Source organism: Aegilops tauschii, chromosome 5 (genome assembly GCF_002575655.3).
Source record: "Aegilops tauschii subsp. strangulata cultivar AL8/78 chromosome 5, Aet v6.0, whole genome shotgun sequence".
Lineage (NCBI taxonomy): Eukaryota > Viridiplantae > Streptophyta > Magnoliopsida > Poales > Poaceae > Aegilops > Aegilops tauschii.
This window is the reverse complement of record NC_053039.3, coordinates 399,933,299-399,946,729: the sequence shown is the minus strand read 5'-3', so window position 1 is coordinate 399,946,729 and position 13,431 is coordinate 399,933,299. Positions and strand designations below refer to the sequence as shown.

General features: G+C 43.5%; 1 protein-coding gene across 1 annotated transcript in view; it reads left to right on the top strand.

The window, feature by feature from the left end:
• LOC109776100 (uncharacterized) overlaps window positions 1-13,178 on the top strand; it is a 109,777-nt gene extending 96,599 nt beyond the window's left edge. The window contains exons 3-5 of the mRNA XM_073500495.1: window positions 11,485-12,384; window positions 12,484-12,630; window positions 12,721-13,178. Coding sequence (XP_073356596.1) covers window positions 11,485-12,384; window positions 12,484-12,630; window positions 12,721-13,098 — 1,425 coding nt within the window. The 3' untranslated portion in view covers window positions 13,099-13,178. The remainder of the gene's footprint in view (window positions 1-11,484; window positions 12,385-12,483; window positions 12,631-12,720) is intronic.
• Window positions 13,179-13,431: the final 253 nt, after the last annotated feature.

The following is a 13,431-nucleotide window of genomic DNA, read 5'->3' as shown; positions in this document are numbered from 1 at the left end:
CTTCTGCCGTGGTCGGGCATTGAGCCGTGTTCAATTGCACACCTTGCAATACAGGCAAGAACCCCTTCTTGGACTGATCCATATTGAACTTCTTCAATATCTTGTCTATCTCTATAGATCTTGATGCCTAATATATAATCAGCTTCTCCAAGGTCCTTCATTGAAAAACACTTGTTCAAGTAGGCCTTTATGCTTCCCAAGAATTCTATATCATTTCCCATCAACAGTATGTCATCCACATATAATATGAGAAATGCTACAGAGCTCCCACTCGCTTTCTTGTAAACACAGGCTTCTCCATAAGTCTGTGTAAACCCAAATGCTTTGATCATCTCATCAAATCGAATGTTCCAACTCCGAGATGCTTGCACCAGCCCATAGATGGAGCGCTGGAGCTTGCATACCTTGTTAGCATTTCTTAGGATCGACAAAACCTTCCGGCTGCATCATATACAATTCTTCCTTAAGAAATCCGTTAAGGAATGTCGTTTTGACGTCCATTTGCCATATCTCATAATCATAGAATGCGGCAATTGCTAACATGATTCGGACGGATTTCAGCTTCGCTACGGGTGAGAAAGTCTCATCGTAGTCAACCCCTTGAACTTGTCGATAACCCTTAGCGACAAGTCGAGCCTTATAGATGGTCACGTTACCATCCGCGTCTGTCTTCTTCTTAAAGATCCATTTATTTTCTATGGCTCGCCGATCATCGGGCAAGTCAGTCAAAGTCCATACTTCGTTTTCATACATGGATCCTATCTCGGATTTCATGGCTTCTAGCCATTTGTCGGAATCTGGGCCCGCCATTGCTTCTTCATAGCTTGAAGGTTCACCGTTGTCTAACAACATGATTTCCAAGACAGGGTTGCCGTACCACTCTGGCGCGGAACGTGTCCTTGTGGACCTACGAAGTTCAGTAGGAGCTTGATCCGAAGTACCTTGATCATCATCATCATTAACTTCCTCTTTAGTCGGTGCATGCACCACAGGAACATTTTCCTGAGCTGCGCTACTTTCCACTTCAAGAGGCAGTACTTCATCAAGCTCTACCTTCCTCCCACCTACTTCTTTCGAGAGAAACTCTTTCTCCAGAAAGGATCCGTTCTTAGCAACAAAGATCTTGCCTTCGGATCTGAGGTAGAAGGTATACCCAATGGTTTCCTTAGGGTATCCTATGAAGACGCATTTCTCCGACTTGGGTTCGAGCTTTTCAGGTTGAAGTTTTCTTGACATAAGCATCGCATCCCCAAACTTTTAGAAACGACAGCTTAGGTTTCTTCCCAAACCATAATTCATACGGTGTCGTCTCAACGGATTTCGACGGAGCCCTATTTAAAGTGAATGCGGCAGTCTCTAAAGCATAGCCCCAAAATGAGAGCGGTAGATCGGTAAGAGACATCATAGATCGCACCATATCCAATAGAGTGCGATTACGACATTCGGACACACCATTTCGCTGAGGTGTTCCAGGCGGCGTGATTTGTGAAACTATTCCACATTTCCTTAAGTGTGTGCCAAATTCGTGACTCAAATATTCCCCTCCATGATCTGATCGTAAGAACTTTATTTTTCTGTCACGTTGATTCTCAACCTCACTCTGAAATTCCTTGAACTTTTCAAAGGTCTCAGACTTGTGTTTTATTAGGTAGACATACCCATATCTACTCAAGTCATCAGTGAGAGTGAGAACATAACGATAGCCACCGCGAGCCTCAACACTCATTGGACCGCACACATCAGTATGTATGATTTCCAATAAGTTGGTTGCTCGCTCCATTGTTCCGAAGAACGGAGTCTTGGTCATCTTACCCATGAGGCATGGTTCGCACGTGTCAAATGATTTGTAATCAAGAGACTCCAAAAGTCCATCTACATGGAGCTTCTTCATGCGTTTGACACCAATGTGTCCAAGACGGCAGTGCCACAAGTACGTGGGACTATCATTATCAACCTTACATCTTTTGGTATTCACACTATGAATATGTGTAACATCACGTTCGAGATTCATCAAGAATAAACCATTGACCAGCGGGGCATGACCATAAACATATCTCTCAAATAAATAGAACAACCATTATTCTCGGATTTAAATGAGTAGCCATCTCGAATTAAACGAGATCCAGATACAATGTTCATGCTCAAAGCTGGCACTAAATAACAATTATTGAGGTTTAAAACTAATCCCGTAGGTAAATGTAGAGGTAGCGTGCCGACGGCGATCACATCGACCTTGGAACCATTCCCGACGCGCATCGTCACCTCGTCCTTTGCCAGTCTCCGTTTATTCCGCAGCTCCTGCTTTGAGTTACAAATATGAGCAACTGCACCGGTATCAAATACCCAGGAGCTACTACAAGTGCTGGTAAGGTACACATCAATAACACGTATATCACATATACCTTTGGTGTTTCCGGCCTTCTTGTCCGCTAAGTACTTGGGGCAGTTCCGCTTCCAGTGACCACTTCCCTTGCAATAAAAGCACTCAGTCTCAGGCTTGGGTCCATTCTTTGGCTTCTTCCCGGCAACTGGCTTACCGGGCGCGGAAACTCCCTTGTCGTCCTTCTTTAAGTTCTTCTTACCCTTGCCTTTCTTGAACTTAGTGGTTTTATTCACCATCAACACTTGATGTTCCTTTTTGATCTCCACCTCCGCTGATTTCAGCATTGAATATACCTCAGGAATGGTCTTTTCCATTCCCTGCATATTGAAGTTCATCACAAAGCTCTTGTAGCTCGGTGGAAGCGACTTAAGGATTCTGTCAATGACCGCGTCATCCGGGAGATTAACTCCCAGCTGAGACAAGCGGTTGTGTAACCCAGACATTTTGAGTATGTGCTCACTGACAGAACTATTTTCCTCCATCTTACAACTGAAGAACTTGTCGGAGACTTCATATCTCTCGACCCGGGCATGAACTTGGAAAACCATTTTCAGCTCTTCGAACATCTCATATGCTCTGTGTTGCTCAAAACGCTTTTGGAGCCCCGGTTCTAAGCTGTAAAGCATGCCGCACTGAACGAGGGAGTAATCATCAGCACGCTGCTGCCAAGCGTTCATAACGTCTTGGTTCTCTGGGATGGGTGCGTCACCTAGCGGTGCTTCTAGGACATAATCTTTCTTGGCAGCTATGAGGATGATCCTCAGGTTCCGGACCCAGTCCGTATAGTTGCTGCCATCATCTTTCAGCTTGGTTTTCTCTAGGAACGCGTTGAAGTTGAGGGCAACATTAGCGTGGGCCATTTGATCTACAAGACATATTGTAAAGATTTTAGACTAAGTTCATGAGAAGTAAGTTCATCTAATCAAATTATTCAATGAACTCCCACTCAGATAGACATCCCTCTAGTCATCTAAGTGAAACATGATCCGAGTCAACTAGGCCGTGTCCGATCATCACGTGAGACGGACTAGTCAACATCGGTGAACATCTTCATGTTGATCGTATCTTCTATACGACTCATGCTCGACCTTTCGGTCTTGCGTGTTCCGAGGCCATGTCTGTACATGCTAGGCTCGTCAAGTCAACCTAAGTGTATTGCGTGTGTAAATCTGGCTTACACCCGCTGTATTCGAACGTTAGAATCTATCACACCCGATCATCACGTGGTGCTTCGAAACAATGAACCTTCGCAACGGTGCACAGTTAGGGGAACACTTTCTTGAAATTATTGCGAGGGATCATCTTATTTAAGCTACCGTCGTTCTAAGCAAATAAGATGTAAAACATGATAAACATCACATGCAATCAAATAGTGACATGATATGGCCAATATCATTTTGCTCCTTTTGATCTCCATCTTCGGGGCGCCATGATCATCGTCGTCACCGGCATGACACCATGACCTCCATCATCATGATCTCCATCATCGTGTCTTCATGAAGTTGTCTCGTCATTTATTACTTCTACTACTATGGCTAACGGTTTAGCAATAAAGTAAAGTAATTCACATGACGTTATATGTTGACACGTAGGTCATAAATAAATTAAGACAACTCCTATGGCTCCTGCCGGTTGTCATGCTCATCGACATGCAAGTCGTGATTCCTATTACAAGAACATGATCAATCTCATACATCACATATATCATTCATCACATCCTTTTGGCCATATCACATCACACGGCATGTGCTGCAAAAACAAGTTAGACGTCCTCTAATTGTTGTTGCAAGTTTTTACGTGGCTGCTATAGGTTTCTTAGCAAGAACGTTTCTTACCTACGCCAAAACCACAACGTGATATGCCAATTTCTATTTACCCTTCATAAGGACCCTTTTCATCGAATCCGTTCCGACTAAAGTGGGAGAGACAGACACCCGCTAGCCACCTTATGCAACTAGTGCATGTCAGTCGGTGGAACCTGTCTCACGTAAGCGTACGTGTAAGGTCGGTCCGGGCCGCTTCATCCCACGATGCCGCCGAAACAAGATAAGACTAGTAGTGGCAAGAAAATTGACAACATCTACACCCACAACAAGTTTGTGTTCTACTCGTGCATAGAAACTACGCATACACCTAGCTCATGATGCCACTGTTGGGGATCGTAGCAGAAATTAAAAAATTTCTACGCATCACCAAGATCAATCTATGGAGTCATCTAGCAACGAGAGAGAGGAGTGCATCTACATACCCTTGTAGATCGCGAGCGGAAGCGTTCAAGTGAACGGGGTTGATGGAGTCGTACTCGTCGTGATCCAAATCACCGATGACCGAGCGCCGAATGGACGGCACATCCGCGTTCAACACACGTACGGTTGGGGAAGACGTCTCCTCCTTTTTGATCCAGCAAGAGGGAAGGAGAGGTTGATGGATATCCAGCAGCACGACGGCGTGATGGTGGAAGTAGCGGGGATCTCGGCAGGGCTTCGCCAAGCTCAGCGAGAGGGAGAGGTGTCACGGGAGGGAGAGGGAGGCGCCAGGGGCTTGGGTGCGGCTGCCCTCCCTCCCCCCTCTTTATATAGGGGTCCAGGGGGGGCGCCGGCCCCCAGAGATCCCATCTCAAGGGGGGGGGGGGGGGGGGGCGGCGGCCAAGGGGGGGACTTGCCCCCCAAGTCAAGTGGGGCGCCCCCCACCCCTAGGGTTTCCAACCCTAGGCGCAGGGGAGGCCCAAGGGGGGCGCACCAGCCCACCAGGGGCTGGTTCCCTTCCCCACTTCAGCCCATGGGGCCCTCCGGGATATGTGGCCCCACCCGGTGGACCCCCGGCACCCTTCCGGTGGTCCCGGTACAATACCGGTGACCCCCCAAAATTTCCCGGTGGCCGAAACTGGACTTCCTATATGTAATTCTTCACCTCCGGACCATTCCGGAACTCCTCGTGACGTCCGGGATCTCATCCGGGACTCCGAACAACTTTCGGATTTCCGCATACTAATATCTCTACAACCCTAGCGTCACCGAACCTTAAGTGTGTAGACCCTACGGGTTTGGGAGACATGCAGACATGACCGAGACGACTCTCCGGTCAATAACCAACACCGGGATCTAGATACCCATGTTGGCTCCCACACGTTCCACGATGATCTCATCGGATGAACCACGATGTCGAGGATTCAATCAATCCCGTATACAATTCCCTTTGTCAATCGGTACGTTACTTGCCCGAGATTCGATCGTCGGTATCCCAATACCTTGTTCAATCTCGTTACCGGCAAGTCACTTTACTCGTACCATAATGCATGATCCCGTGACCAAACACTTGGTCACATTGAGCTCATTATGATGATGCATTACCCAGTGGGCCCAGAGATACCTCTCCGTCATACGGAGTGACAAATCCCAGTCTCGATTCGTGCCAACCCAACAGACACTTTCGGAGATACCCGTAGTGCACCTTTATAGCCACCCAGTTACGTTGTGACGTTTGGCACACCCAAAGCACTCCTATGGTATCCGGGAGTTGCACAATCTCATGGTCTAAGGAAATGATACTTGACATTTGGAAAAGCTCTAGCAAACGAACTACACGATCTTGTGCTATGCTTAGGATTGGGTCTTGTCCATCACATCATTCTCCTAATGATGTGATCCCGTTATCAATGACATCCAATGTCCATAGTCAGGAAACCATGACTATCTGTTGATCAACGAGCTAGTCAACTAGAGGCTCACTAGGGACATGTTGTGGTCTATGTATTCACACATGTATTACGATTTCCGGATAACACTATTATAGCATGAACAATAGACAATTATCATGAACAAGGAAATATAATAATAACCATTTTATTATTGCCTCTAGGGCATATTTCCAACAACTCGTACTACCAGACCAGTATCTATCTATAGAGATAACTCCCTCGAATTGAAGCACTCTGGTGCTTCGAGGGTTGTGGGGTCACTAGGGCCCCACGCGTAAGTGTGTGTTGTTTTATTTTATTTTATTTTTCTCTTTTTTTTTCATGTTTTAATTTATGAGCACTTATAAAATTTGTGCACTTTAAAAAACATAAACATATTTTTTATAAAAATCAGATTAGTTAATATTGATTAAATTTTGAATATTTTTAAATTGTACGTTCATTTAAAGTTTGTGAACATTTTTAAAATTTGAAATCTTTTTATTTTGCAAAAAAAATTTAAACCATGAATATACTTTAAATTCATGGTATTTGTGGATATTTTTAAATTTCACGGTCATTTAAAGTTTGTGAACATTTTTTAATTTGAGAACTTTTTATTTTGCAAACATTTTTGAAACCATGAATATACTTTAAATTCATGAATGTTTCTAAAGTTCATGATTTTGAAAATTCATAATGTTTTTAAAGTTCCTTAAACATCATTTAATTTATCTAACCTTTTCAAATAAAAAAATAGGCGGTTTTTCTGAGCTAGCATGGGGTGAGCGAAGAAAATCACAATAACAATTTCATCGGTTTAGCGTGAAATAAGAACTCCCAAGAAGCTTAAACAGTCATCACCGGGCTGACACCAAGGCCAAAATGTGTAAATACTTCACAATCACGCATCAAATAACTCTTCTCTTCTCTTGAAAAAAAAATACCACAACAACAACCCAACATGATGTACGAACGAAAAAACAACACCAATAAAAAAATAAAACACAAAGCCAATACTGATAAAATCAAAACAAAACAATTGATCACAATAATCTATAGATATAAAAAAGTTGATTTCACGAGTGAAGAACGGCGCGGCGAAGCGCGGTTAGCCTCTAGTAGCAAACAAAGAAGAAACATTGCGTTGCTTGGACCTCAGGGGATGGTTGTGCTGCAACCTCTGGTTGGAGGGAATCGTGCATGCTGTTTCTGATAGCCAGTTTGTTTGAGTGCGTAACTTTGCTTGTCAACTATATGGTCTTGGTTTGACTACTTGCAGGAAAATATGCTCCTTGTATTCTTACGCAGATGGATGAAGTTCTGGATTCTTCGGTGGTAAATGAATTTTTGGACAGTGGTCGAGAAGATATCGGAAGATTAGATAGCCCGGTTATGACTCGGAAAATGACAATGCATGCAAAACAACCGCAACGAGATAAACCATTTTTGCTGATGGTGGGGTGCTGGCTGGGGTGCAAGGCGGCGCGGCCGTTATGGCCACGGCCTGATGTGCTGGCGTGCCGCCGGCGGACGTGGTGCTCCGATCTAATCTGGGCATCCCGGCCGATCGGGGCCAACGCGGACGCGCGGGGCCGCCTTCTTCTCGACGGCCAATCTGGCAGGGAGTTGACCGGTGGCGTGGGGCTTGCTGGTCTTGCATCTAAAGGTGGTTTGCACTTGCTGATCTTCAAGCGCCAAGTCATTGATCTGCTTCATGTCGGCCTCCCCGGTTTGGACGCCGACGAGTTCCGGCCTTCCCCTCAGAGATTTCTACTGATTGGCGCATGATGCTACAGGATATCTAGATCAGATTCGATCCGGTCGTACGCGCCCTTATCTTCGGCCAATGAGGCTTCATGAGGGCATGGCGTGAAGTTTTGCGTTCTTACTGGTGCCATGTGATATGTCTAAATATAGATTTCTATGGTATTGATAGAGGTGGAGAATGTCATGGCGGCTGCGATCAGAGGTTTGAAATGGCGGAGAGGTGTTTTTAGTTGCGATGAAGACTGGCGGCACAGGTTCTTCCTATGTGTCAGGTGTTTGGTGACTTGCAGCTGCAGCCTTGGCAAGAGGGGGTGGCAACACTAGTGGACTACATTTTTTATGGTGCCCCTTGAGTGCCGAGCCTTGATTTCCAGGGTGAAAGCCCAAGGTCTGGCCTTCATTGGCTGTACCTGGCAATGGTCTTGTTGTAGCCATTGTTTTTGTGAACTCGGGCTCTCTCCAGGTGAAAACCCAAGATCTTTGATCACGCGACGACAATGTCTGTGCATTGTTTCCTTCTTGAAGGTGTTGCTTTTAGAGAATCTCTTTTGTGGCCCGGGTGTTATCTTCGTTGGTGGTTAGAGTGCTGTTGTTGCAGTTTCAATCACCGTGACGGGGTCTTTGTTTTCTTTTTCTTTATTTTTTATTTTTTTGGCTTTGTGCATCCTTAATGTCTTTGTACATCTTGTTGGTGCAGAGACTAGGTGTAATTGGTATTTTTGCGATATTAATATATCCCCTTATCGGAAAAAATGTCAAAGATAATCCATTCATTTTTCTGTTCAAATTAAGGTTAACATAAACAGGGTACCAGCATTGTCTCAGATTCAGCTTCCACAAACCACTACTCCCTCTGTTTTATAATGTAGTGCATATAATTTTTTTGAAAATTCAAACCTCACAAACTTTGATCAAGTGTACGAAGAAAAACATTAACATTTATAATGCCAAACATATATCATTAGATTCATTATAACATGTAGTTTCATATTTTATATATTTGATATTATAGATATAAATAGTTTTCTCTATAAACTTGATCAAAGTTGTAAAGTTTGACTTAAAAAATAATTCATATGCACTATATTCTGAAACGGAAGGAGTAATACTCCCTTAGTCTCTTAAAAAAATAAAAGTTGATTGGCGAACGATCTGTTTTTAATAATAGATACGAACACATGGTTCACCGTTTGATCGTCCAGGGCACTTCGTCCGCCGTTTGATCTTCCCTCCATAGAAAATCGGGCAGCTGAGTTGAAAAAATAAACAGCCAGCAAGGAGGTTCACGTGGGTCACCAGGACCGAAGATCCATCTCTCTCTTTTATATCTTTGTGATGTCCAATGGCGACACATGACACCTTAAGACAGAGGAGGAGGGGAGATAAGTGAAGAAGAGTAGTTTACTATAAAAAAGTATATACGCCGTACGGTCGGCACCACGGGAGGTGCCCCCAACAAGTCATGTGGTGCGCCTTATGGCCAACTGTCGGCGCACCTCATGGGAACATATATATTTTGCACACGTTTTCGGTTTTTTGGGGCGCGTTTCTATATTTTGCTTGGGTTTTCCTAGGTTTTGGGGCATTTTTTCCTTTTTCTCATTGAGGCAAAAAATATAGGTGTGCTTGCTTTTCAGGAAGTGAAAAGCAGATCTGTGCTTTCCAAAAAGTGAAAAGCACACGTGTGCTTCCAAAAAAAAGTGATAAGCACATATGTGCTTCTGGTTTTTGTTTTTTTGGGTTTGTGTTTTTTGTTTTTTGTTTTTCTAGTTTTATTTTTATTCATTTTTTATGTCTTTTTTTTATTTTTTCTCTGACATTCTTTTTTTATGTTTTCCTATCTATATATTTTTTAAATCAGTCAAACATATTAACATAGGATCTAGTTTTGAAATCTCAACGGAAGAAACACAACAGTTAAAACAGTTCGTGATTCGCACGCACGCTTCAAGAGATGAATGCTTTGAAAAAAAATGAATGAATGAAAAAACCCACAAAACTTTCGGATTGCGACAGGTGTCACACATGCAGTATGTCACTTGTCACCACGTGAGGGAAGTGAGAGTGAATTTTGTAAAGGGCACCCCAAGTCCAGTCAGTTATTTGATTAGAGGGCGAATATGTGGGTGGTTTATTTTTTTTATTTTTTGAGAAACGGGTGAAATATCGGAGCAACATCTCCTGGTGGCCCAATGGCCCATGCGAGAGAGTTTCTTATGAGAAGGTTCCGCTTTCCAGGGCCCCCCGGGGGACAGTGGAGGCCCGGCGTCACACGATGATTCCCTTCGGGGCCTCCTCGTATTGTTATTGTTGGAGTCGAATCCGATCAGGTTTGCCTCAAAAAAAGGAAAAATCCGATCAGGTTGGGCGCAAATAGATTCCTGATAAATAAAGGGCTTGAGAGTCAGAGAGGCGGAGGCAGAGCGGCAAAGAGAGGAATTTTGGTGTGGACCCATGGATCCTCGCCGCCGGCAAATCCAAGGCAGCCGTAAGCCACTGCCTTCCTTATTTTATCTGCATATGCCATTTTTTTCTGAATCATGCAGGAGATGTGCTTGTTGTGTCTACTTACCATAACGATGACCTGTTGCAGATGCATCAATTGGTTCATTTGCTGAAGAAAAGCGCTCACAAGTGGATGCTTCTCAAATTGGCAACAAGTTAAGATATTCAGGCTCACACCTTCCGGAGGTAACGATGACCATGTGTTCTACCATCATTGAGCTACCCAGTATTCCCACTGCTACTAGATTGTAACATAATTGATATAATGTGTGTTCAATATACTTGTGCTAACTGCGATAAGAAAGCCATCCTATGCTTTGATATTACCGATTTACCATAGTTCTTCTGCATCAAAGAAGGTGAACGATGTTAAATATACTAGGATGACCTAGTAGACAATGCTCAGCATGAGTTGTATACTAAACTTCAGTCTAGGATAGGCATATAAACATCGCTGAAATGCAGCAACTAGTTCTCCAAGATGCCAAACAATCTCGGATATCTTATGCAAGTGTGCTTTAACTTGAGATCCATCTGTATCATTGCAAGGAGTAGAGAATGCTCAATTTGAGAACAAGATTAAATTTATCATAATAAGCATGTAAGCACCGCTCAAATACAGCAACAAATTGTACAATCCTAGGATCTGTCACATGTGCAAACACTGATCCCAACCTTGGATATCTGAAGCAAATGTGCTTTAAATCTGCGGTCACTTTCTCACATGCTCCTACCGAGTCCAGCCGTGTCTGAAGCCAAAAGTGTTTTCTTCTTCTTACATGGAAAATTTTAGGCATGTCCTGGACACGAATCTGCACCGTTTACGATGTTGTGTTTGAGTGGTTTTTAAATTTCAGTTTCAGAAATATTTCGGCACCTACCGAAATTACTAAATTTCAGTGAATTTCAATGATTTTGGTTTGCATTTTGGCCAAAGGACTGAAACATTCACTTGAAATTCAAAAATATATCTGAAAATATTTTAAAAATATTTAAATTCTTGTGTAAAACTGAAATATTTTGATCTAAAGGTAAATATTTCACTGGAAGTGAAAACTATAGTCTGACATAGACACAAAGGTTTTATCTAGTATTTAATACCTTTTGCTTCTGCAATTCAAATCTTGAACTTTTCTACTTATGCTTGCAGGATATCTGGCGTCATATATGCTACTTTCTGCCACTGAAAGATGCTGCGCGTGCTGCTTGTGTTTCTCGCGCGTTTCGAAGTTCGTGGAGTTGCCATCCTAACCTCACCTTCAGTAAGGAAACACTGGGCTACGGTCCTCCTGCATGGTCCAGAAAAAGAGAAGTGATGGACTACATGGAAAATGCACGTACACAGAGAAAAACAGCAGGAGATTACAACAGCAGAGTTGACCACATTCTGAGAAACCACTCAGGCACCGGTGTGAAGACACTCAGCCTTGGATTCTATGGTCCTTACAATGCCAACACCAGCTACTGTCTCGATGGTTGGCTCCAGATTGCTGTTACACCAGGCATAGAAGAACTCAGCCTCATACTGCATTCAAAAAGTGATCATTTATCAAAAAAGGCAATCTACAACTTTCCATGCCCACTTTTATCTAATGGCAGTGGAAACACCATTCGTGAGCTACACCTTGTAGGTTGCGCCTTCCGCCCCACAGCAGGATTCGGTTGCATGAGAAGCCTGACCAGTCTGTATCTGTGTTGCGTGAACATCGAGAGCGCTGAGCTGGGGTTCCTTCTATCCAGTTCTGTTGCTTTGGAGCGATTGGAACTCACCAGTTGCAGTGAGATAATTTCCATAAAGATACCTGCCCGGCTGAAGTGCCTCAGCTATCTGAAGGTGTCCCAGTGTTCCATGCTGCAAGTGATTGAAAGCAAAGCCCCAAATATCTCCAGTTTTCACTTTGTTGGTGAACAGGTACAGCTATTTCTTGGAGAATCATCGCAGGTGAAGACAATTTTCATATCACATTCCTGTGTTCTTCATTATGCTCGTGCCATGCTCCCGTCAAGTACGCCAAATCTTGAAACTCTTAACATAGTTTCGACTGGTGAGGTATATACTCTAAAACTCTGGTGTCTATGGGCTAGCGATATGCATATAGCTTCAGTTATTATATTGTAAGAGGGTTAATCTTACAGAATTTTTATGCAGATGATCAGTACACCAATGCTACCAAGCAAATTCCTCCACCTCAAATATTTGACAATAACTGGATGGACCATCGCCACGACCTATGATATTTTCTCGTTGGTTTCGTTTCTTGACGCGTCTCCTTGCCTGGAGACTTTCTGCCTAAACGTAAGCAACTGTTGGCCCTGCCTGAGATAATTATTAGTGACTGTACCATTTAGAGCCATGAATTCAAGCGTGTTGTTTTTCCATCTGCAGGCATCAAGGAGACGCCAGAAGCATGACTCCATCTTTGAAGATCCCTCACATTTGGAGCGGACTCCGGGACACTGCTACGGCAATCTGAGGCATGTGAAGATCACTAGTTTCTGCTCCTCTAAGCTTCTGGTTAAGCTCACATGTCATATTCTTGAGAATACACCATCGCTCGAGTGCCTCACACTCGACATAACTCATGGTGGGTTGAAGTGTTCTGACAAAAGATTTAGCAAATGCTCAGTTGTAAGGAAGGCCACTCTTGTGGAAGCCCCTAAAGCACTCGAGGCTATCCGTGCTTACATCGCAGGAAAAGTTCCCTCCACGGCTAAGTTAATTGTCTTGGAGCCTTGCAACCAATGTAATACCGTTGGCATTTAGGACGTATTTGGTTCTTAAGTTTGTAAAACAGAACGTAATGTAATAACACTGTTAGTTTAAATGGCATGGAAGAAATTTCAGTCTTGTTTGGTTACCATGGAATGTACCGTTAATCCATTACACAGCTCTATCGCTCCCTTCGTTCCAAAATAGTTGAAGTCCTATATTTATCCAAATCAAACTTGCTTACCTTTGACCAAGTTCGTAAAAAATTTCTGATATGACCTACAACAATAAATAAACTTAGTACTCCCTCCCATCCGAATTAGTTGACACAGAATCTCTATACAATGTAAAATAGCATTGTCACCAGAGCAGCAACCGCTGCAAACG